This window comes from Pantherophis guttatus, chromosome 1 (assembly GCF_059756535.1).
Source record: "Pantherophis guttatus breed Tessera chromosome 1, ASM5975653v1, whole genome shotgun sequence".
NCBI lineage: Eukaryota > Metazoa > Chordata > Lepidosauria > Squamata > Colubridae > Pantherophis > Pantherophis guttatus.
Window position 1 is genome coordinate 126,371,047 of NC_142063.1, and position 26,464 is coordinate 126,397,510.

The 26,464-nt window shown below is 36.5% G+C and overlaps 1 protein-coding gene across 1 annotated transcript in view; it reads left to right on the top strand.

Annotated features, from left to right (window-relative positions):
* Nucleotides 1-26,464, top strand: part of SLC49A4 (solute carrier family 49 member 4) — a 94,901-nt gene that overhangs the window by 24,640 nt on the left and 43,797 nt on the right. The window contains exons 3-4 of the mRNA XM_034422731.3: nt 11,630-11,898; nt 15,578-15,707. Of these exons, the coding sequence (XP_034278622.2) occupies nt 11,630-11,898; nt 15,578-15,707 (399 nt within the window). The remainder of the gene's footprint in view (nt 1-11,629; nt 11,899-15,577; nt 15,708-26,464) is intronic.

A 26,464-nucleotide genomic window follows, 5' to 3' on the forward strand; every position in this document is an offset into this window, starting at 1 on the left:
TTATCTAATAATTTATCTTATCACTAGGAAACTACAGTAAGGAATATATGAGAAAGATCCCAAATTATTAAGCGGCAGAATGATCGTTTTTAAATAGAGAAAAAGTTAATAAAAAGTGTCAGTCATTGTATACAGTCATACCAACAATTCAGTTTCTATCTCTTAATATATTGAAAGGATGTAAATTTTTCCCAATCAATCTAATCCAAATAACTATATAGAAGGAAATCTGAGACAATACATGTATATTTGCAAATTGTAATTGATACAGCAGTGATGTCCTGTGTGTTGGTTTCATCTCTGACAGTTTAGAGGTTCACACTGAAAAGAGGATCTCCTTAATGTATAGGAGACCCATGGTGGCGCAGTGCTTAGAATGCAGTATTGCCAGAGATGGTATTCAGCAGGTTCCGACCAGTTCTGGAAAATCGGTAGCGGAAATTTTGAGTAATTCGGAGAACCAGTAAATATCACCTCTGACTGGCCCCGCCCCCATCTATTCTCTGCCTCCTGAGTCCCAGCTGATCAGGAATAAATGGGGCTTTAGCAGTATCCTTCCCCTGGAGTGGGGAGGGAATGGAGATTTTACAGTATCCTTCCCCTGCCACACCCACCAAGCCATGCCCACAGAACTGGTAGTAAATTTTTTTGAATCCTACCGCTGAGTATTGCAGGCTAACTCACTGCTCACTGCCAGTAGCAGTGCACAAAATCTGGTTCTCCACATGTAGTTTACCTATGAGAACATTAAAAAATTGTCTGAAGCGTGAAATTTATCACTCCCTTTAATAAAATGAATACCTATATCAGAGGTCTTCAAACTTGGCAGCTTTAAGACTTGTGGACTTCAACTCCAGAATTCTCCAGCCAGCTATGCTACTGTATAATACTGTATCTTTGTGACCTAGTTATTAATTTTAAGTTTCTTTAGCTATAGCAATAGCAATAGCACTTATATTCTGCTTCACAGTGCTTTACAGCCCTCTCTAAGCGGTTTACAGAGTCAGCATACTGCCCCCAACAATCTGGGTCCTCATTTTACCAACCTCGGAAGGATGGTAGGCTGAGTCAACTTTGAGCCTGGTGAGATTCGATCTGCCAAACTGCTGCACTGGTGATCAGCAGAAGTAGCCTGCAGTACTGCACTCTAACCACTGCGGCTCTGAGTTTAATTCATTAGTTTTTTAAAGAGCTTAGATTTTTGAAACTCCAGTGAACTTCAGAATATTAGTAAATTTATTCATTTAAAAGGTAGCACAGTATTCAGGGCACTGGCTTACTTTTCTTCATAAAAAAAACAATAAGGTATTTGGTATAAAAACTATAGACATATCTCATTCCTGTACAGAATAGGAGGATCGGGGGTGCTGATTGGTTGCATGCACATGAACACATACACATTGACACACTTTGATTAATAAATACCTCATTGAAAAGAGCTATTTTGTAATAGAATTTGTAAATGAATCCATTAAACAAAGATGCTTCATAGATTAGTCAAAAATTAAACTGACTGGTTCATCTTTTGAAGGTCTTATAAATTGCTGACTCTTAAGAGGACAGAGTTAAACACTGCATCTTTAATGCATGATTTACAAAATACAACAGTAAAAACAATGAAGATGCAGGAGGAATATAGAATCCAAAAGAAACTGTGGAGAAAACCAACAATCAATCAAATAACCAAAATGCCCCATCAAGGATCTGCCAACAATTCTAGCTTATAGCCAGGGGATACCACCAGATATTAAGGACTCATTTAATGGGGCCAAGATAGAGGCTATGTGAATCTCAGGTAGAATGGTGTTCCAGCAATGCCATGAGAAAGAAAGCCCACTTCTTTGGGTCCCACCATTGTTTAATTGATGAGACCTGGAGGATATCAACGTTTTCAGACATTATGGTTGGACAGGAACTATGGGAGATAGGTGCTCCCTCAAGTAACAAAGCCCTATGCTTGGTAAAGAGCATCATAACCAGCAACTTGAATTTTACTGGAAGTCTACCAATAAACAGTGCAGTTCATGAAGCAGAGGTAATTCATGGGCATGCTGTGACCTGCCCATAAATATGAAATGTGTAAAAGAGACATAGATAAGAGAAGAGAAAATAGTGAGGAGCCATAACGATTGAGACATAAACATTAGTGAAGTAGAAATCTGCATGAACAAACAGTCATATTTGTCTACTACAAGCATTCAACTTTAGGAACATTTGTTAGCTTCAAAAAGTCATGCCATTAGCATACTGGGAGTATTGATTTTAAAATGCCTTATGTTTCATCTTAACAAGAAGGAAAACTTTATAATTAGACCTCTGAAAATCTATAAATGTATTTGGCATGGAGTACAGATGCTGAAAAATAGATTATAGCATTGGTTAGCACATTGAACTAGCTGAGAGAGAAATGCCCTTCTAAAGATTTAATAATCATTTTAAGCATTTTGCTGTCGATTGCAGCTGTAGCTGCCAAATTAGAAGAGTCCTACCATAACCTTTTAAGTAATCTTCATCTATTAGTGGACTGGTTCAAAAAAAAAAAAAAAGCACCCTGTTTCACTAATCTAGTAGCCCAGGATAAAATGGCAGCAGAGGGAAGCAACCAGTGACTAGAAGGAAGAGTTGGCAGAGCACCTATTAGCCAATTGGAGTGGAGGCATTGCCATCCACTTCCATTCCATGGAAGAAATGAAACCCAGTAGCCATATGGCCCAGTGCCATTTTTGGGTGGAGAGATTAGAAAACACTACTTTTCATTAGGCAACAAAAAAAGATCAGCAGAGGCTGCCTTCACAATAGGCCAGAGGCCGGCTGAGAACCCAGCATGCATTCATACATTCACGAATTGATACGTTCACATAGTGAGATGAGGAGGATATGCAGATGAGCCCTATGACCTATGTGATGCATTTAGATTGGATTCCAAAATGTATTTTGGTGCACACAAGATCTAAATGTAACATCTGTTTTTAAAATAGCAAAACCTTCTCCCAGGATCCTTGCTAGAAAGAGGCAGTCATGTAAAATCTTGGGAAAATCTTGGAAGTGCTTCAAAGTGTTTTGGACTGTTGCTGTGTGTCATGTTCCTGCACACTCTGAAGCACATTTTGGAATCAAATGGGAAAGATTGCACATCCCTTGCAGAGATTACTAGTGCAAAGAGGGGACACCCTGGAGGATATGCCTGAAAATTAGCTACTGCAACAAACAAGCTGTGTTGCCTGTTAATTTCTTCCTATTGTAACACCTACATGAGGCTTTTCTTTTTTTTTTCTTTCTACCTCTATATAGTTACCTTTTCCCCACCTCACATTGATCATTTCCTTCCTCCCCCACCCCGTTTCCTGTAGAAGGAGGTAGGGGTATCGATATATATTTGAATGTTGTTAAATATAAGAATGAATACTTGGCATATGGTGGTCAGTTGTGTCTGCATGTTGGGTCTCTTACTTGTCAAGCAATTAATATGAATTAGTAGTTAATTCATGGGCTTTGGTGGTTCAGGCATCAGGGTAGAAAGTGGGAAACTGAGTTCTAGTCCTGTCTTAAGCACAAATCTAGCTGCATGAACTTGAGCCAGACCTTTTCTCTCAACCCTAGGAAGAACCACTTCTGAAATTTGACAAGAAAACTTGGCCAGGAGTCTGACACAAATGACACACACAGATACACACACGTTAATTCAGTTATAGTGGTATCTTGATACTTGTTGTTAATTGGTTCCCGGGAAGTGCAACAAGTACTAAAAATAATGAGTGCCAAACAAATCATGTGACTCACCATGTGACCTTTTGTTTCAGCTGGGGAGAACTTTGTCTGTCCCTTTTCCTATGCTAGCATGGGTGACCTCCTGTCTGCCCTCTGGAGCTATCCACTGTTTCCTTTTGCAGCGACATTCTCGGCATGACCAACTTCCTGTCTGTTCTCCACAGCCATCCCACTCTTCCTATTGCAGCACACCGAGTACCAAACAAACCCCTTTTCTTTCTTCTCCCCTTCTTTTCTACACTCTTCCATTCCCTTTTCCCTCCCCTATTTTTCCTATTATTTGTTTTTGTATTTTTGCATTTTATATTATAAACTAATAAAAAGGACAATTAAAAAAAAGAGTACCAAACAAATGACAAGTACTGGAACATTTGCTGTCAAACTAAGTCAAGTACCAAATTCGACGAGTTTTGAAGCAGTCGAATATCGAGGTATCAGTGTAATAAAATTTTCCTTTGGGGAAATATGTGTTTGGCAGATACATATATTAGTTTATTTGCACACAAGGACACAAATATTCCATGCATACACTTATTGCATAGGAACAGAGAAACTCAAAGGTTGTTATTTTGCTGGAGCTGGCTTTACACAGTATTTTTGTCAGGATTATTTTACTACTCTTCCTTTTGGGGAAATCCTCTTAAATTCAGAGTTGTTTTTCTTTGAAGTAAATTCAGCTGATATTAACAATTTAAGAAAGAGCTCCCTGTGTTCCAACATCTAGTAACTTTTTGCTTAATTATCTGATGACCAGACAAGTGGCTGTTTACCAAACACTTCTTGATATTTATATGTATTATATTCATATTAAAGAAAAGTTACCCACTAAGTCATTTAAAAGCTCCTTTGTGTATCTTTAAAATAATTGTTTACTTGTTTTGGAAAATGTTTGGATGGCCTTTCCCCCTCCTCTTATCTCAATGAGGCTCTGATTCCCTATGCCAATGTCTTTTGAACTTAGATGCAACTTTGACCAAAGAAACATTTTCAAGAGGTTGACAGACCTCTATAACACAATATTATGATGTGAAAGTCTGAAAAAATTTGTCATTGTGTTGCCAGAGGTCTTGCTGTATCATTATGCTATTGCCTTTTCACTGTCAGAATGTTGACAGAAATGCCATGGAATTGGCCTGTTATGGCAGAATTTGCTTTATTGCAAATCTTTGGCTCTTGCTTGACAAGTTGTCAGTCAAAAAGATTCTAAATAACAAGATTTTCAGAATTGCAGAATTCAGTGCATTTTGGATTTCTTAAAGTTTTCAGTAAAATAACAACATTAAGGATGGGCAAATGCATTTGAGCCAAGTTATTCATGCTCAGCATGAAAACCTTTCTGAATTGAAATAGTCTGTGTCTCCTTCTCTTTCTCTCCCTCTCTCTCCAATTTAACAGTAGTTTCTCATTCAAGTCATAGTGCCTCTGTGTAAAAGTCTTTTCACTTTGCAAAAAGGAGTAAATATTCTTGTTTTATTCATATAGTACTGTATTATCAATAAGCACAATTGTTTGTGGACCACCCATGATATATTGTGGTCTAGTTATGTTGAAAATCAATCCCAAGACATTGTATATGTATATGTGTGTGTTCATAAATATTTAGGTTTTTTGTAAAATTTTGGGGGAATTTTGTAAAATTCCCCCAAAGCTATTTATATGGAAATTGACATTTATTCTAAATCTATTTTGGAAGAGCAAGATGTTCCATTTGCAAAAAAATAACCCACCTTATTCTTTTAAGGAGAATGAAGATTGGTCTTATTTGACTATAAATAAGTCATGATTGCTGTCTGTACTAAATTAATATTGGATACCATATTGCAGTAATGGCTAACCTTTTTGCCATCGCATGCCAAAAGCGGAGGGAACACGGGGGAGGGGGGATCGCGCGCGTGCATACCCACACCTGTAATTCTATGCATGCATGCCTCCACTTATGGCACGGTGGGCCCAGTAGGCCCGTTTTTGTTCTCCCCAGACTCCAGAGCCTTTCTAGGAGTCTAGGGAGGGCAAAAACAGCTCCATCCCCTGGAGGCCCTCCAGAGGTCCATTTCTGGCCTCCGGGGGGTGGGGAAGCCCGTTTTCGCCCTCCCCAGACTCCTAGAAAGGGTCTGCAGCCTGCAGAGAGTGAAAAACAGGCCTTCCGGTCCCACCGGAAGTCGGCAAATGGCCCGTTTCCGGCCTCTGGAGGGTGTCGAGGGGAGGAGCATTTTTTTGCCCTCCCCAGACTCCTAGAAAGGCTCTGGAGCCTGGGGAGAGCAAAGAACGGGCCTTCCCCACCCCCTGGAGGCCCTCTGGAGGCCAGAAACAGCTTGTTTCCCGACTTCCGGTGGGCCCAGAAGACTCGAAAATCAGCTGGCTGGCGTGTGCATCCTCACCGGAGCTGAGCACGCATGCCCACCGATATGGCTCCGCGTGCCACCTGTAGCATGCATGCTATAGGTTCGCCATCACGGCCATATTGTATATATGGTTCTATACCTATAATGCTCATTAGATTAAAGTAAAAGGTTTAATAAAGAACATATATTTCTTTCCTAAGGATATAATGGCAGAATTGTCTCTTCTTTTAGAAAAATGTGAAACTAAACAACATGATGCGAAGTTTTGTTTTAAGAATTTTTTTTTTCAAATTTCGTTCTAGTTTTTCTACTTCCCTGGGCTTTAATCCAGTCTAGTGTGGTGATTAAAGGGTTGGATTGACAATGGAGACAGCCAGGATCAAGTCCACCCTGAGTCATAGAAATACACTGAGTGACATTGGGCCAGTTAATCCAATTTACTTTACAGGGTTGTTGCTTTGGGGAGAAATGGGAGGAGGATTATTTTGAATTCGCCTTGAGACAGAAAATAAACCTAACTAATAGCAAAATAAAACCCTAAATTCACAAAGTAAAAAAAAAAGGATTTTTAATTGGTATGAATTATATTCCTGGACTCTTCTTTGTTCATACAGAAGTGAAAATAGCTAAATGAACTCTCACTTCAAGTCAGGTCCCTTCAATTAAACAGTGTCATCTTTTGGGATTCAGAAAGCCAGCCTTCTCTTTCGTGGTGCCTGACCTCTGGGAGGAAGTTCTCCCTGAGATGCAGGGGAACTCCCACCCAGATGGCATATCAGAAGGTGGTTAAAAGATCTGATTCTTCTCCCCAGCTAGGGTGGTTAGAGCCCCTTGCTGACTGTGTGATATATTTTGGTGTGGTTGACTGGATATGCCATCTTGTTTAATATTTTCTATATGATTGTATATTCATTTTTCTCTTTTTCTATTATATCCTGAGCCACCCAGAGTCAAAGTGGAGACAGGCGGTGCCTAAATCTAATAAATAAAAACAGCAGCTAAATTTAATGTACTGCCAAGCCAGCATTTTTAAACCAAAGTTTGTTCATTATGCAATGGAAAACATTTTCTCTGTAGGGCAAATTTGAATCTTCTACAAGGCAAATTTGGGGAATTTGTCCCCAAGCTACAATGAAACAGAAGCTGGTTTATCATTGTCAAGGGGGAAGGTAAGGGAGGATAGAGAATGGAGAGTGATGTTAGTTTCATTTATTTTTGGAAATGCACAATGAGTTCAGCTCAAAGACCTCTTCTACATTCCTTCATTTCTGAACAACTCAAAGGTTCTACAATAATTAATTATAATTATTAATTATTAACAATCTAATATTTTGGAATTACCATATGGCTACTATGAATGAGCAAGCTATGTGTCTGAGTGTTTGTGCTTGTGCATGTGTTAACAGTTTTTAAAAAAAAACACCGATTTTTCAACAATATGTATTTGTTGTATTTTAGAAAGCAAATATAATCTACTCATCCTAGCCAATCTGGTATACTATTTTTATTAGATTTTTAAATTAAAAAAATGTGATTCAGCCATTTTTCATCTCTTCTGTTCCAAAGACAAATAAGTAGATGTTTCATCTTGCCTTTAAGAGGCCAGCACATAAAAACTCTGCATTGCTAACAGGTAAATATTAGCACAGTGTGTAATTACTACCTAGCCTGCCCCCCATGCCTCTTGACAAATTGACTTTGGACTTGATGAAATATAATGATGATTTATGTAACTCAAAGGATGTGATGTATTCATACACAGTTCACTTCAGCTCTTTGAAGTTAATCTTGCTTTCCCAGTTTAATACTAAAAGTAAAGTTAATGCAAAATGGATGCTAAATAAAGGTCTTTGGTATGAATACTAAACTTACTAAAATAAAATAAGAGCCTCTGTCTCAAGGGAAAGGTTAAATAATTGATTATTTCATAACTTTGTTGAAACAGCCTCATATTTTCTTCCATGATTATGCCCTCAAGCATATTATGAAAACCCTAGTCTTGAACTCTCACTACTCCCCACATTGCTCGAGACCTAAAAATAATTAAATGAAAATTGGAAAAATCACATACAAACCTAAGAGCAGAGCCTAGGAGACAGGAATTGATCAAAATGCTACACTTAGTTTGACCATATTTAAAAATGCTGTTTTTTTCTTCCTTTTGGGGCAGATAGAGAACAAAATTGTCTTTCAATCTTCATCTTTCATATAAAAGATCTTTCATTTAACATTACCGACTCAAACTTAAATTGCAGTGTGAGATGTGAAGAAAAATGCAGTCGCTTTTTGCTCCTTCTGGACAACATAAACAAGGGGAGGAGAAACAACCGTAATAAATATTTTTAATCATAAAGCAGTTTTTGGAGTGGGTGATGGACTATATGAAAAACTTATGATAGCCTTTTCAGGGTGAAATCAGCTACAGTGAACATAAGGCGCAGATGGCAAAATGTGTACAGGTCCTGTTGGATTCATATTTCTGTCAGTTATATTAGCCACGGTAAATTTGGCTCTCCTATTAGTAATAGATTGCTATGTGTGTAAAACTATATTTTGAATATCTTCTTTCATTTTGTCTCTAAGAAGATAAGGTAATCTTACCCTCAAGCAGAAAGCAGTTTAATTCAGAGTTCACAAATCAGTGGAAATTGATTCAAATGCATGGTAGAGAGATTTTATCTAAACGGTATTTCACAGTGTCTATCCCACAAATATGAAACATTTGGAATGCATAAAAGGCAGTAAAAAAATAGGAAATGGAGAAGTCTAATGATAGATATAATGCAAAATTCTCTGTTTATGGAAAGAACCTGGAAAAGAAATAGCTGTAAATTGAATCTCTTCTACTCTGTGCTAAGCTTATCCAATCCCCAGAATTATTTCTTCCTCGCTTGAGGCTACTGGTATAAATGGACTCCCATCTTCAATTGATAAATGAATAAAGGGCTATAACAGATAAGAGTTCAATGAGATACTGCAGACTGAAGTTACCAAGAGTAGCTAGTTCTGTAAACATAACTCAGAAAAGGAACAATAGAAAACCAAGTTTTAAAGTGCTGCAGAATAGATAAATGTAAAATTTAGTATCAATAGTGCCAGATAAATAAACTAAATTTCATGCCACAGGATTGTCAAGAACTGGCACTAAAAATTAACACTGACATGCAGTGACGGTAAGAGCCTATTAATACTATATCCAGCCTCTCAAGGAAAACAGGCAAATCAGTCCTTCAGTTCCCATGTAAAAAGCACATGTGTTGCCATCTTGCATATCTGATACCATCACATGCAGCAATAATTTATGTATTTATTTATTATTTTCTTTTAAGGCCACCTGACCTGGGGTCTCTTACGATGCAACTTCTAGGCATCAACTGAAAAGCCAAAGCCAAGAGATTTTTCTCTGTTGTATTCAGCAATCCCAAAACAGTCCAAGGTTTTACTAGAGATCATCACATTATTCAAAAGCCATAGTTAGTTATTTGAAAGAGTTTGATTGGAAGTCATGCTTCTATGTCCTTGGTCTGATCCTGCAACCAGAGCTTAGTTTTCCCACATGTCAGAATGGGCAGCTGATGTTGTAAGCCTTCTCACATTGAACTGCTACATTTTAGAACCAACTCCTACTCAAATTATTTTGGAGCCTCCTCACATAAACTTTTTTTAAAAAAATTCAGAACCTTTATGACCTTGGAAGAGCCAGTGTTTGCAGTATTGCTGTATGCAATAAAGGTAGTCCTCAACGTACAACCATTTGTTTACTGACTGAAGTTACAACGGCACTGAAAAAAGTGACTTATGACCATTTTTCACATTTATGACTGTTTGCAGCATCCCCATGATCACATGATCAAACTTTGGCCGCTTGGCAACTGGTTCATATCTATCAAGGTTGCAGTATCCCAGGGCCATATGATCACCTTTTGTGACCTCCTGCCAAGCAAAGTCTATGGGGAAGCCAGATCCACTTAAGAGCCATGTTGATAACTTAACAACTGCAGTGATTCACTTAACAACTATGGCAAGAAAGGTCATAACATGGGACAAAACTCACTTAACCACTATCTCACTTAATAGCATAAATTTTGGGCTTAATCGTCATAAATCGAGGACTTTTTGTACTGGTTTAAATTACAATAGTGCTGGGATTGGTTGTATGTCTGTGTGCACATGGACAGCAAGAATACTTGGAGATATGAAGAGAGCTGTATGTCAAAAGCAATAGAACCTCCACTTTAGATGCTTCAGTTGTTGTTTTTCCTGTCCCCTTAGTGTTCTGCTTCAGGCAATGGAGTATCTTCAACCAGGAGAGAAAGAGAGAGAGAGAGAGAAGGAATATATTACTGCAGTCAGACCCCAACATGATGATTATGAGACTAAGCAGTTACATAGTTTAGTCCATTTCCTTGGTTCGAGTTTTCTTGGTCTGGAAGATTTGCAAATTTCTTTAATTCTTTTGTTCTTTATTGATTGCTTCTCTTTTTTACTTTTGAAAACAAGAGTGTGATGTAATTTTCCCTCCACCCCACTTTTGTGTGTCTTGCAAAAATGTGTTATGTAACATTATTACTAATATTGCAAAATATTGCAAAAATAATGAAAACTGATGCTTTTCAGTGTTCTGCAGTAGCATTTGCTGTTGAGTTTGTTTTCATCAGTCTTGAATTTTATATACACTGTTTTAGCTTTATGCAATTCTCATTTGCTTAACGCACGATGTAAGTGAAAATCAAAGTTAACACGTGCATAAAAAATGAATATGCCTCACATGCTCATTGGATATAGATAGTCTTATTCAAATATACAATATAGCTCCAGTCTTCTTTCTATTACCTCAGTGTGAATGGCAGTTTTTGAGACTATTCCTTAATTAATAGGTTTCTCTAATATATAATTACTGAATACTAGTCTGTACTTGGGCGGGGGGGAGGGGCAGGTAACATGATTCACTTGACAGCAAATATTGAAAATTCTGGGTCTTCACATGAAATCCTAACAAGATTAATAATACAAAGGAGGAAGAGCAGGAAGCTTTGCTTTATTTTATTTTATTTTATTTTATTTATTTTATTTTATTTTATTTTTTATAAATTTTATTTATTTAAAAATACAAACAAAACAAGTAACAACAAAATCTACAGAACAAGTAAACAAAAATTCAATATACATCTTATCAAAGTTGTCGCAACTGTAATCTATGTTCTTATTTGTGCTTTTGACTCCTCCTTGTTTTGGTCTATTCTCTTATATCTATCTTTGTGGCTTTATTTTAATGGTTAGTACCTACAACATCAGCAAAATGACGTCATATACTTCCTGAAAAGGCTGCTGACTTTAATCCTTGTCTTCATGCCAATTTTTGAAAAAACCCTTTGAAGCTCATGTGTCGAATCTTCATTTAAGCCCAGCATAAAGATGTCAATTGAACTGTTTTCCTATAGATTTTTATAGTACTGTTAGGAGTTTGTATGTGGCAATTTAGTCTGTATGTCCCTCTCTCTCTTTTGCTTTGTCTCCAGGCTAATACACGGAGGACAGCTGTTAAATGGATTGGCAGGCCCAACTGTAACAAGTGCTTCTCCGCTTCTTTCTACTACATGGTTTTCACCAGATGAACGTGCCACTGCCACAGCTATTGCATCATTGATCAGTTACCTCGGTGGAGCATGTGCGTTTTTAGTAGGACCTTTGGTAGTTCCAGGGCCAAATAGCACATCAACAGTTCCACCTATGTTTGGAAATAGTCCTGAGTACATAAAGGACCGCATTGAGGCTGTATTGTTTGCAGGTAACTAATAAATAATTTTATACTTTAGATTATCTATATCTGTTACGGGTTTGCTACTGCCCTCTAGTGATTTATCTGGCAAAAAACTGTCTCTTGCTACAAGAATAGAGATAATAGAATTACTTGCTTTTTATATTAAAATACCAAACCTTAGTTTTGTGTATTAGCTATAAATGTTATCTTCTTGAATGTGACCAACCCTACCTATTCAGTTCATTTGTCAAACATTTTTCCACTAGTATGTGGTTGTGTTAAAATAGAACTGACGCTCCTATTCTTTTTTTGGTATTTCACTGCCAGTTCTGCTTTTCAGACAGCAATAAAATACAGCCCTTATATAAAATTCTGTGGGTGTCTTTATATTGTAAATCAGTGTAAGGTTCTTACTAAAGTTATTTCAACTTTGTGTATATTTTGTCTCATCTGATTCTGTCGATCCATAGTAACTAATTACTGTAAAACAAAAGCTAATAGGATATGAAAGTATTTTAAAATTTGGTACCCTAATATTATTTGGTATTGCTTTAACCAGACACATTGATTGTCTAAAACAAAATTCATTAAACTGGTTTAATCAAATTTGAAATATCAATTCATAATAATTTTGCTTATTTTAGAAGGGATTTGAGGCTATAATACACATCTAACAAGTGAATGTACTCAGTGTGCCAGCCAATTTACCATATTCTTCTCCAGGATATTCCATTGTGTTTACCTCTCAGCCTTCCTTAGTCTTCCCCACCATCACGTTCTGTACCATTTAGTGTCATCTAATATCACTGAGCTAGTTGTTTTTATATTAGAGAAGACTTAATGTATTGCAGAAAGTGCTGATACCAGTATCTGATCTCTCAATAGCCCTGTTTCGGCCACCATCCTTTTGGCATTTACTAACTGAATTTGCTCTGAGTGTAAATTATACTACTAGCAGTTAAGTTGCTTTGAAGGGGAGAAGTATGCATAGCACAAAAGCAGCAAGGCTACAAAACATAGAATGGCATACAGGGATTTCTTTGGAGATTATTTAGTCAATGAATACGCACCATACAGGCTTACGTTTATAGTCTTAACAACTTCTTAATTTAGTGTAGCTTGGTACCAGCATATTTGCCACATTTTTATTCTTTACTTAACATGCATTAATGTTTTATTTGAATACAAAAGAAATTAAGGCAAAGGTTGGCATGGTGAAAAGTTAAATGTTTTGATAAGAGGCTGATTGAGATAAAGTTATGATTATAATTATAATACAGATAGACAGTTAAAGCAACTTGAAATAATGGATTTGCCAAGGCTGTTTGTTGTTTTATGGTTATTTCTTGAAAACATTCTTAATGGAATAATATTTCTCTTGAACCTGGATTCATGTATGTATTACTTATTTCCAATAACTTTGAACAAAGAAAGCATCAAATAGTTGGAATTCAAACCCAGAAAGAAAGTAGATCCCAAAAATATGAAGTCACAGCTGTCAATTTACCACAACCAAGGTTTGTACAAACATGAATTGTAACTAGTTAATATGTGTAGGACAAGTTCATGAAATCATTTATAGGCTACACAATATTTACATCTAATTTAAAATGTCTTATCAACTGAAAAGCTAGATTTCTAATTCGTTTTTTCATGTATCGCACAATAAGCTTAAATATGAAATTTAAGTTGATAATAACTAGATAGACTAACTCCACAGTTTAAAATGGCAGTGAAAAGGAGTTTAGGCTATGGACCATATCCTTCCCTGTTTTTCTCTGTATGAACCAATTAAGCCATTTGGTAATTAAAGCGAGAATATATATCCTGTAGTCATTGATGGACAGCATAATAGCTTGGCATAATAGTTAAGTCACGAGGACAGAAATCAGGAGTTTGTGACTTCTAGTCCAAATTAGACACAAAGCCAGCAATGTCCTTGAACGAATCATTCTTTAAGCCCTAGGAAGTCAGTGGCAAATCACTTCCAAAAATCTTGCCAAGAAAACTATAGGCACTAGTCCATGCAGTTGCCAGGAGTCAACATTGACTCAAAGATACACTCATGCCTACACAATCCATCGATGTCAATTGGTTCCAGTAGCAATGTCATATGCTCAGGTATGTGAGATAGAGCACTTGTTAGAGATGTATTTCTTGTCTCATTGTCCCACATTTTCCTGCTTAAGGAAGTTTCAAAGCAGTAGAGACTGCCCCTATTGTAGGTATTCCACTTAAATGTTCTTCAAGTGTAAAGGTCCAGTTATTAATTTGCAATGTAAATGCTTCTGATGGGTGTAAAGATAGATAAAAACAGGAGTTGAAGTTTGGGTTAGAGTTTTGGGTTACAGAAGCTTCATTGGAGATCTCATGGAAGATGAGTGAAGGGTTCAACTCTTCTCTAAAATAAACAGGTCGATATAGCTTCCATTCCTGGCTACATTAAAGAAAAGATAAATATTTCTGTAGTCGGTTTTCTGTTACATAGATTTCATTTGAAGTAAAAGTGAAGTAGCCTTTCAGATATTGCTGAACTACAGTTCCCAGCACAGCATGGTCAATGGAAGTTGAATTCAAGAACATCTGGAGGCTTTAACATTTCTCTGAAGCATCCAGATGGTTTGTATCTTTATATTTAGAAAATCAAATTATATGCACAGTGATGTAGACTTACTATCTGTTTGAATTCTATGTGGATGTTTCTTTTATTATTTATTCATGTTCAAAAGTTCATTTTCTTTGCGTAATCCACTAGATTAAACGCCTAATAATGAGGGAAGGGATTCTGTTAAGGCAGCATGTCTGTTAAATCCAAATGGGTTTTTGTGCATTTTACATATTCTACGCATTCATAAAATGGGAATAGGATTTTAAGAATTTTATATTTTATTTTTATACAACATATATAGCAGATTTTGTCTTTGCATTTTGAGTCTGTTAAACCAAGTATTTGACCAATCAAAAGATTTACTGTAGTGTTTATTTCTGCTGGCCGGTATATGTTGCTCATCCCTTTCATTTGAAATTAGAGTATGACAGTCTTGTTGCAGCTTAACTTTCCTTACATTCAATAGCATGACGAAAATATATCTCAGTGTTGATTTGCATAGCATAACTGCAGTTTTCTTTTAGGAAAAACTCATGGAAGTTATATTTCCTTTCCCCTAAAGTGTTTTTATTTCTTCATTCATTTTAGTCCCTTAACAAACGCCTGTTGCTTTCTTCAGTTATGCCATTAACTTATTATTAATTTTCTGTTATTTAAATTTGTAGCTTTAATTTGTTGTTATATATATATATATATGTATGTATATATATATATGTATGTATGTATGTATGTATGTATGTATGTATGTATGTATGACACACACATATATACTTTTAAACTAAAATTTATGTATTTTACTTCAGTGTATACCTTTGTCATTTTATTCCATTTCTGTGATTAATGCCAGTTACTGCTATTGTTTATTGAAAGGATAGGTAATGATTGTTCAGTGAATGGGGATTGTAATTAGACAATATTTGTATGATCATTCCATGGATCCATGGATCATTCCATGGATCTAGTAAGCTGCTTTCCAGATTATATTCTCTGTTGTTCCCATAGCATTTTAAAACAGGTTGGCAACATTTTTGGGCAATGTATGTATATTTTACTATAATCCATTTTTTTCCTCTGATTTCTTTAATTGTGTCCCCATAGAATTTGGCATTGTGGCTGTGATATTCTCTGCAGCGCTAGCTTACTTTCCATCACGTCCTCCATTCCCACCCAGCGTGGCTGCAGCTAGTCAAAGGCTCAGCTATGGAAGAAGTTTCTGTAGGCTGCTCAGGTATGTATACGATAGCTAAATTAGATAGAAAGTCAATACAGTTTCTGCCTCTTTTTATTTATTTATTTACGTCTTAATGTTATACATGTTATGCTGAAGTTTCTTACATTTTGAAATTGTGGAATCTCATTTAATTAAGTATGGTACAACATGTAATATAGTATTTCTTATGTTAAGCGTTAACTTGAAGTGGTTATGGACAAGGTATCTAATAAATGTTGAAGACCAAAAAAGGGAAATTCACATCAATAGCCAACTGTGACTAGAAAATAGGCACTACTATTTATTATGTTTCCAAACACTTGGTAATGCATCTGTCTATTGAGAATAGCAGACCCACAATGAAATTATTTTCTGTAAAACAAATTCTCAGGGAGATTAATTTATTAACGAACAGTAATAAATAGTGGTGGTTTCTTTGTTGTTGCTGTTCTTTGTATTCTTACAGTAAATGAGTCCCCTTCTTTTTTCAGTGATGCCATTAACTGTTAATTAATTTTCTGCTATTTGAAAATGTCACTTTAGTTTGCTATTTACGTGCATTTCTCTCAGTTCTGCTCTTTCCATCATCTACTTGCATACTTGATGACTTCTAAATACATTTATTGCAAAGAACTTCTGCAGTACAGAGCTATAGAGACTGCACAAACTGAATATTTTGGTTGTTTAAGAAACAATCTGTTTGCCACTTGTTTTTTGGCGATCGGAAACAGAATGAGATGATTGATATAAATTGTGTCCTAGCCAAGATGCTGAAAAAGAAAGTGGCAATTCTATTTAGGACATTTGGCAATCTTACCCATATTGTCATCTGAGAGCCTGCATCCTGTCTGTCACCAAACTGTGTTGTAAAAATGTTACTGTCAAATAAAAACCAGAATAACAACTAGACCAGGAGGTAGAATATAAAATGTGTGCTGGCATGACTCTACCTGAGAACTATGAAAGTAAAAAGGACTTCTGATTCGTGATACAGAATCTCAATTTCCTGTAAAGTTAAAGAGTGAATCATAAAAACAATTTTTACTAACCTTTTAATAATAATTAAATAATTGAGAATTAAATAGTACACGTTTCTGGTTCTTGAGGTTTTGATTAATGAAAAAGAGTCTCATTCATTGTTAACTACTTGAGTTTTATACTAATCTACTACTAATCTACTTTATTTCCATTTCTTTATTCACCTTATCTTTCAGATACCTTTCATTAATATTTTTCTCCCAAGCAGTACTTTAGAAGTAATCCATTCATAGGGGAATTGCTTTTACCTGACCAGATAACGCATCATATGTATTCAATGCAATATAATATACTGCAGATTTCATTATTTTGAGGGCGGACATATTTTACCTAGAACCTTTAGGGGTAATTATTTTCATGAATATATTCACATGCAGTATTATTTGTTGGAAACTTCCTGATCGCTTAAAACTTAATGAAGACCTAGGCATTATTGATCAGATGAGTGAAGTTTATAAAGGAGCTCATTTTTAATTAATCATACTATGTAAACTCATTTTAGCCAGAAAACATAGCTATCCGAATAAACAGTATTTCTGTTTCACACTTAAAAAGTGAAATTGCTTTGAATTCTGGCTTATTACTTACAAATAGCACTCATTGCCTCCATTGACTTTTTATGGCCCTGGGAGCAATTAAAATACCCTAGGATATCTGCAACTTTTTTTTTTTTACAGTTGTATCTGAACTGAGATTCCCAACTAATAAATCAGAATACAATGCCAAATTTGTTTTTGGCTTTTTGTTCTTTGCTTGTTTTGGAGCACATAGCCAGAAATTCTAGTTTGGACATAATCATAAATAAATCTAGTATTTATATTTAGCCGCAGATTTCCCACATAATTTCAGTTTATGTGTGCACCAGTCTTAGATTCCAGGGTGCTGGTAAAAATTTTGCACCAATTCAAGCTAGGAGGCGCTATTGCTGTGGTGAAGATCATGTGTATCTGTTTTGAATACAGCTCGCTCCGTGTCCTGTTCTTCCTACTGTTCTGTTTATTTCCTCCAGGAGATCAAGCTGATATGCATTCTTCTATTCCTTTTTTTAAAACTTCACAATAACTCTGAAGTAAGAATTCCCCCCTAGACTGGCGATTGTGACTGATCCAGTATAAATTATATATACCTAATTGGTATTTAAACCTGGATCTCCCCATTTTAGTTCAGTAGCACTTCATAGAAGAATATGAATCAGTATCAGCATTGATGGCAACTTTGCAACATCAATATGAGAAATGGAATTTTTATTGCTATGTCAGCCCACAACAAATTACCGTAGGCTATGCATACTGTACTTTTGATGAATCTCATAAAGCAATTTACACAAAAGTATTGCATTATTAAGCATTAATAAAATATTTAATAAAACATTAAAGATGGGGGGGAGGAATGCCAAAATTTCCCTGGAGCAAAATTAAAAAAAATAAATTATGGGCTGGTTTTTTTAAAATTGTAAGTCAGTAGAAGGTTTTATACTTGTTGGTGTGCATTATAGCTGTTACATGCACATCATGTATTATAGAATCATACTATTTGACGGCACTAATTCTCCTTGTCTCATAAAGATTTTATTGAAGATAATCAATCATATTGAACCATCAGTGCACCACGTATTGTACATAATGGATGTAGACAGATATAATCAACACAGTGCAATGAGAATGTGTTTTTATTAGAAAGAAGAGCAAAATTTACCCAGTTATGCTTCAGAAAATTCAATTGTCATAAACCTATTACACATAATATCTGTAGCCTGAAGATCTTGAAATGAAGCATATTCAAAAGGGCCATCACCATCTCAAATAGTGCCCCAGAAGGAGGCCTCTTGTTTAGACTCAGGTTGACATGAATATCTCCCTTTAATGTCAGTAAATCAGAAAACCAACATAATCTGAATCAACCACAATATTTCCCTTCGCTTTTACATGGGGACAAAAAAAGGCAGCCACTGTTTGCTTTGTCTTCTTTCATGTTGCAATCAAAACAAGAAAGTTAGATGACAGGAAGTAGTACTTTCTAACCTAACACATCCATTATTTTAATGCCAGGAGTTAATTCTGAATGAGAAAGTTACTGCCATTTACTCCATCTTTTTCAACTCTTCTGCTAGGACCATGCAGAGATTCTGTTCCATCCCTCTGCTTAACAGTATTTTTTTCCCCGAGTTAGCTTGACTTGTCTTAGGGACAGTATTCAGCTGGCCTAGACTTCTCAACAGACAGGTTTACTATATGGATATTTTGAGTGAGTGGAATTGATGATCTGAGAGCAGAGGAACTTTATGTAATCCTGTTATTTTGATTGTGACAGGCCAGGTGTTCCCATGAATCTCCTAAAATGTCTGTTCTAGTGGATTCAGATTCTTTTATTTTTCATGATTTATTGGCTTCAATGGGAGGTACTCATTTTAATAAGGATTTATGGATTTGAATAATTTTCTAAATAAACTTGGTGATTTTTCTGTCTCCTTAAATCATTTTGTTTGTTAAAGTCCTGACTAATTTGTGGACTATTGAAATAGCTGACATGAAAACATCCTGAAGCATTTTTTTCTCTTTTGCATATTAAGTCAACCTCCTGTTTAATGAGTAGCTGAGGGTGATATTGAAGTGATATGTTTAGATTTCTGTGGTCTGACCACAAAGCATATTTCTTTCTTTTGCTTGGAACATCACTTACAAAAAGAGAGGATTAGTTTACTGAAAACAGTTTTACGACTTACAGAATAGCCATATTGGAGTAGCCAAGCTAGGAACAGAATGATTTCAGAAAATCAGCCTAGTTACATGCAGATATATGTGGGCTTTTTTTTTTTTTTTGATTGGTGATAACACATATTTACTTTTCAGAGAAATTATTTCAGTGGTTCTCTTCTTTCTTCCTCCTCCTCCCCTCCTCCTTTTTCTTTACTAGAAAATTATTTTATAATATGCCAGTGGTGAAATCTAAAATTTGTTACTACCGGTTCTGTGGGCATAGCTTAGTGGGGGGGGGTAATGTGACTGGGTGGGCGTGACCAATTTTTTTTTTTACTTTTAAAACCATTTTTACATGTAAAACCATGTAAACAAATGCTTTCAAAAGGCTCTGACAATCCCAGCTGAGTTGCCTGATCGTCAGAGGGTTTTTAAAAAACCCTCTGCCGATCAGGCAACTCAGCTGGGATCGTCAGAGCTTGGATCGTCAGAGCCATTTAAAAGAAAAAACTTCTTTTCTTTTAAATGGCTCTAACGATCCAAGCTGAGTTGCCTGATCGGCAGGCAACTCAGCTGGGATCGTCAGAGCTTGGATCGTCAGAGCTTGCCTCGTCAGAGGCATTTAAAAGAAAAAAAGCCTCTGATGATCGCCTGGCTCAGCTGGGCATAGGAGGCGGGGGCAGGGATTTTTGCTACCAGTTCTCCGAACTGCCCGCCCCCATCGCTACCTACTCGCCCGAGCCAGTCCGAACCAGGAGCATTTCACCCCTGTAATATGCTATATTTATACCACACAAAACACCCCAGAATATTTTTTTTTAATGAGGTGCCACTAAAATGCTGACCAGCCTCAGCAATATTGTTTTGTCAAGTAACTCCAGGAATAATGGGTAATTAAAGATGAATAAACTGAGATTAAATTCAGGTAAAATTGAGGTAAACAGAAAATTTATTTCAGGAATCCAGATTCAACCTACCTTGAAAAGGCTTTTTCTATTTGAAAGATCAAGTTCATAGGTTGAAAGTCCTTTTTATTTTTCTGATTTATTTTATTGCCTGTATAATTAGTAAAAGTAGAATGTTTGCATAATTTTGTTTAGTGCCAACTATATATTTTGTTTAATTTGAACACAGTTATCCACATTATTGTTACATCTTGTTCAAACTACTACAGTACACTCTAAAGAAGCATCTCCGGAAGCTTCATTTGATGAAATGTAATTGAATTATGTGGCTGACTTGAGCATACACCACTGTGATCTTATCACCGTAATACTGCAAGTTCTATATAGATTACCAATTACTTTTCAGACTCAACTCAAAATGTTGATTGTTAGCCTTTAATGTTCTTAACAATTTAGAGCTTGGATATCTTTTGTGATTCTTTTTTGTTCTGACTCTCTATGAACATCCATGAGTTATATATTTAACATACAGTAGTTACAATTATCTATATATGGTACTAGGCACTCCTGAAGATAGCCTGGAGCACATTAAAGTTACACAATACATTTTCCTGATTGTTGGATGGCTAAATGATACAATACCTGTCTTAATACCTGCTGAACATGCTGTCTAGGCTACCTCTGAGCTGCTGGGCTCAATTTAAGAGATTAACTGTAGTCTCTAAACAGGTTGTTCGGAAGTCAAGAATGAAATATTACCAGTACTGTTCAATATGTCCACAAGGATTAGTTTGGGGATATTCTGCTTGCGGTCTCAAAGGTAGTTTGGCTTCCAATATGAGTATTGCTTTCTCCGTGGCAGTGCACCAATTGTAGAATTTCTCTTGAAAGAAGTATGCTTCATTCACTTCATCAGAAAATATGAAGGTATAGTCTTGGGTATATCAAAAGGTGTTCCCACATTAAAGTTATATACATATAAATATTGAACGATGAATGCTTTCAAACTCTTTCGCTTAGCTTTATTCATTCCTGGATTTGAACCAGCTTAGAATCTGTATTTTTTAAAAATATACTTGGGTTTATATGTCTATTTTTGTTAACTTTCCCTGAAAAAAAGAAGGATATTGAAAAGTGGATATCCTGGAATCTGGATAGTAAATACATAGCATATTGATCCTTATAGACATTATTGCTATGAGAAATTGTGAACTGTACAGCAGAAGAAGCACACAAATTAAAACTGCCTGATTACTCTAGGAGGAAGGAGAGAGATAACACAAACCAGGTTTGTGAAAAGAGCATGGGCACAATAAAGGACATTGTTTATGTTAGAGCAGGGGTGTCAAACTTGATTTCGTTGAGGGCTGCATCAAGGTTATGTTTGACCTCGGAGAGCTGGGAGGGGGTGGGGCATGGGGCATTGCCAGAAGAGGATGGCCATGGTGAGCATGGCCAGGGATGTGGCCATGGTGGGCGTGACATGGGACTCATGTTGGGGGCACCTGTGGTGGCCAAGTGCTAAGGCAGGACTTCCCTGAGACCCTCCCTCTCATTATAATCTTCCTTCCTTCCTCCCTCCCTCCCTTTTCTTCTTTTTCCTTCCCTCTTCATTCTTCTTTCTTCTTCCTTCCCTTCTTTCCTTATTTATCCTTCCTTGCTCTCTTCCCATCTTTCCTTCTTTGACTTTCCTCTTTCCCTTTCTCCTTTCCTGTCCATTCTTGCATGCTCAAATGCAAAGGGGGAAACATTTCACCTTTTGTTTTGTTTTTAGTTTGTTTTGATAGCCCTCTGCCAGCAAAAACGGAGCTCGGGGGTTTTTGGCATGGCAGCTCCTGCAGCCCTGCCAGCGAAAATGGATCCCGCCCCCACAAGCTCCATTTTCGCTAGCAGAGGCACCCTGGGCTGGTCCTTTTCTGTTTCCAGTTTGGCCCTGTGGGTCTTCCAGATCTGGCCCGCGGGCCGTGAGTTTGTCACCCCTGTGTTAGAGGGTGCTAGTTCCAGCAGAAAGGGCAAGATTGAGGTCTCTAGAAAAGTAGAATTCAGTATTAAAGTTCCTGCATGTTTTTATCTGGTTCCGCATTCCAGCTGTAAAGTTCATGTTATAATTTATATTACTTTTTTATTCCTTGTGTATCATTTTTAAAGATATATGGCCTATAACTTTTGGGGCTTTGGGACTCTTTTGCATTCCTTTAGCAAGGAGGCCAGTGATCACTGTAGTTGTGCATGCCAATAATATATTTATAGCATCTAGCTCCAAACTCTTTGGTTTCTTATTTAGTGGGCAAGTTTACCACAACATCTATAGAACATCTATAGAATTCTTCAGAATTCAGGTTATTCAGAAATCTTTCCAGGAAATAACTGAGGTAGGAACTGCATAGTTCCTTTATCTATAGGAAGGAAGTGTCATCTATAGGAAGGAAGAGCCATGGTGGCCCAGTGGTTAGAGTGCAGTACTGAAGGATAACTCACTGCTCACTCTAGGAATTCAAGTGTCACTGGCTCAAGGTTGACTTAGTCTTCCATCCTTCTGAGGTCGGTAAAATGAGGACCCATATTGTTAGGGACAATATGCTGACTCTGTAAACTGCTTAGAGAGGGCTGTAAAGCACTATGAAGTGGTATATAAGTCTAAGTGCTATTGCTGTTTACAGATCATGGCTCTAATAAATAAGATTATATGTAGCTCAAAGTTGAACTGTGGAATTCTTGGTGGTCTCTGAGCTCAGTTATTTGCAGATGTTTTGTTATCAGACTACATAATATCTTCAGTGCTAGAAGGGAATGGGGTTTGCTCTCTTTATATGCAGTAGCTTGGTGCAGTGGCGCAGTGCTTAGAATGCAGTATTGAAGACTAACTGTACCCACTGCCAGGATTGTAATCCTGACTAGCTCAAGATTGACTCAGCCTTCCATTCTTCCAAGATTGGTAAAATGCAGTGGTGAAATGTAAAATTTGTTACTACCAGTTCTGTGGGCATGGCTTGGGGGGGGGGTAATGTGACTGGGTGGGCGTGGCCATTTTTTTTCTTTACTTTTAAAAGCATTTTTTCTACAACCTCTTCGGCCGAAGAAGTTGCAGAAAAAAGTGCTTTTAAAAGCCTCTGATGATCAGGCAACTCAGTTGGGATCATCAGAGGCTTTTAAAAGCATTTTTTCTAGAACCTCTTCGGCTGAAGAGGTTGTAGAAAAAATGCTTTTAAAAGTAAAGAAAAAGCCTCTGATGATCACGCGGCTGAGCTGGGCATGGGGGGGGGGCAGGGATTTTTGCTACCGGTTCTCCGAACCACCCACCGCCATCGCTACCGGATTGGGTGATCCGGTCTGAACCGGGAGCATTTCACTACTGGTAAAATGAGAATAGCAGCCCATTATCGGGCTTTGGCCTGTTGGCCACTGGGCTGCGTGTGTGATAACCCCCCCCACACACACACACACTCATGTTAGCATCAGGCACTTTTTGATAAACTTGCATGATTGCTGAAATTTTGTTGAAAAAGGTATAGGTAGTTTGTTTCCTTTTTTCTGGTTTTCTGAGTTGCTGCAGTGTGTTTGTGCTAATCTAAATAATGCTTCTACATAGCTTCTCTTGTGTTGAGTTGTTACTTTAGTAGTGGAGCACTTGGTTAGTCTGGTGGTTTTTAGGTAGACCTGCGTTTCTAATTTGCTGATAATTTCCTCTGCTGATGAGAATATGCATGAAAGGTAGTCTGTTGTTTAGTGAATTTTATTTCTTTGAAGATGTTGTGGGTAGTTTCATGTGTCTTCTTTAGTTGTTCCTTTTTTATTAGGACAAAAGTGTCATATACATACCAGATCCATATTTTTGATTGAAAACTTTTGTTTCTAGATATTGCATTAGTCTCTGCTCAGAAACCTGGATCTTTTATTCTTCTTCTATTATAAGAAAAAAAAATCACATTCATCATTCACACATGTATTTTTGAATTTAACAAAAATATTTCCTTTGCCAACATATAAACTGCAAAACAACTGGTTAGGAAACATGAAGTTGCCATAATATGAAAACTTCCTTATGCATTCAGTGTTGATACCCACTGAATGATGTTATTGTATCCACAATAAAGAGCAAACTCCTAAACACTGAATGAATATATAGGCTAAAGCTTTATCTTGTCCTGCAGTTCTCAAATGTAAGCAGTTAAGCAATATTTATACCGTTCTAAGCAGATAGCAGCTTTTTTCTTATATATATAAGTTATAGCAGCTTTTTGCTTCTTTCATTTACACAAAAGCTGGTTCTTTGGGGCTTTTCTGACAGCCAATGTTCATTTGATGGAATGAGGTTGATGAAAGAATTTTCCCAGCTTCCCTTTAGTGAGCATTGAAGTTGAATTGTTATTGGAAGAAAATTTTGCATCCCTCTGAGTGATTTTTTTGGAGCTTGTTTGCTATTTCAGCACTTTACGTTGGTTAGCATTTTTTATAGATATGAATAGTACTATCTTGCATCAGATCATGTTTTGAGTATGCTATAAATATAACAGTGTTCCTTTAAAAAGTTTGTATGAAAATGCCTCACTTAAATGAAGCAATGTTTCTTTCTCGTGTGTGTTTTGTAGGTCAGAGACATTATTCATTTCAATAGGTTAAAGAAATTTTAGTAAAGGGCATTTTTACAGATAATTTGCTACCTAGGACACATCTAAATTATTGGTACCTAATTCAGTGTATTTTTTTTTCTTGGAAGTTATTTTGTTGAATGTTTAAGAAACAGTCATATCTTTGTTGACGGATGAATAATGGAAGTTGCCCACCAGAAATGTACTTTTTCTGTTTCTTCTTCCATAGAAGAAAATAATGTAAATAAAATTGTTCAACCAACCTAAAAATAAGGGGAAATTTCCTGACAGTTAGAACAATTAATCAGTGTCTCCAGAGATTGTGGGTGCTCCATCACTGGAGGTTTTCAAGAAAAGATTAGGCCATTTGCCTGAAATGGTGTAGGATCTCCTGCTTGAGCAGAGGATTGGACTAGAAGATCTTAAACTCCCTTTCAACATTGTTATTATGTTCATTTGTATTGTATCTACTACTGTGCCTAGTGATTGGATGATAAAAACTCTGGTTTCTCTTGTTCACTCCTATACTCTGTTTTTTAAATTCATTTTATCATTTTGTAGTTTATCCCATATATACAAAGCAATTTGGACAATTAGCAGATCTCAATGTATATATACTAGAATTTAGGTATCCTACCTTTTCAGGATTTGGTAGTATATCTAATTCATCCAGTGAGTGATAAACACTGGTTGGAGATTGATCTAGTTTTGACTGAGCTATGTTGTGTGAAGTATTTAGATATAGTTTTGTAGAACTGGCACACAATCTCTACATTCCCTCCTCAAGTTTTTCTGCACTTTCTCATATGTTATAATGGGGAGTTCCTTGGAGGGATGAACAAAGAACACTGGATTCTACACCAGGGATATGTTTTCCCAACAGGGTCACCCAAGAGATGAAGATCATCCCAGTTGTCTAGCTAAAGGAAACAAACACCTTTGTTGGGCAACAACCATATAAGAACATGTCAGTGAAGGATGATCACTATAATAACAATGGCCAAGATAATCTTTTCATACTGCATAGAAGAATGGTAAACCACTCCTATATTTGACCAAGAAAACCACAAGGACAGATAGGATAAAGTGATTGATGATAAAATGCTGGGTGATATGGCATCAATAAATAGCTAAGGCTTATTTGGAGTATTAAGTGTTTATAATGTGGCATGTTAAAGACTTTGGGATAACTAGTTGCTGATGTTATTGGACAGGAAGAGAAAATCTGAGTTTGCAATAACTGAATTATAGTAGGAACATGGAATATAAGAACATGGAAAAGCTCAACACAGTGAAAGATAAAAATGAAACAACTACATATTAACATATTGGACAAGAGTGAATTGAAATGGTCTGGCAATGGACATTTTTGGTCAGAACATTATATTGTTGGCTATTCGGGGACACGAAAAACAAAGGTGTGGTATTTCTTTTGTAAGAAGGATATAACAAATACAACATTTGGGTAAAGTGCAATCAATGATCGGATAATTTCAAATACACTTCATTATGCTCCAACCACTGTTGTAGAAGAAAATAAATTTGAC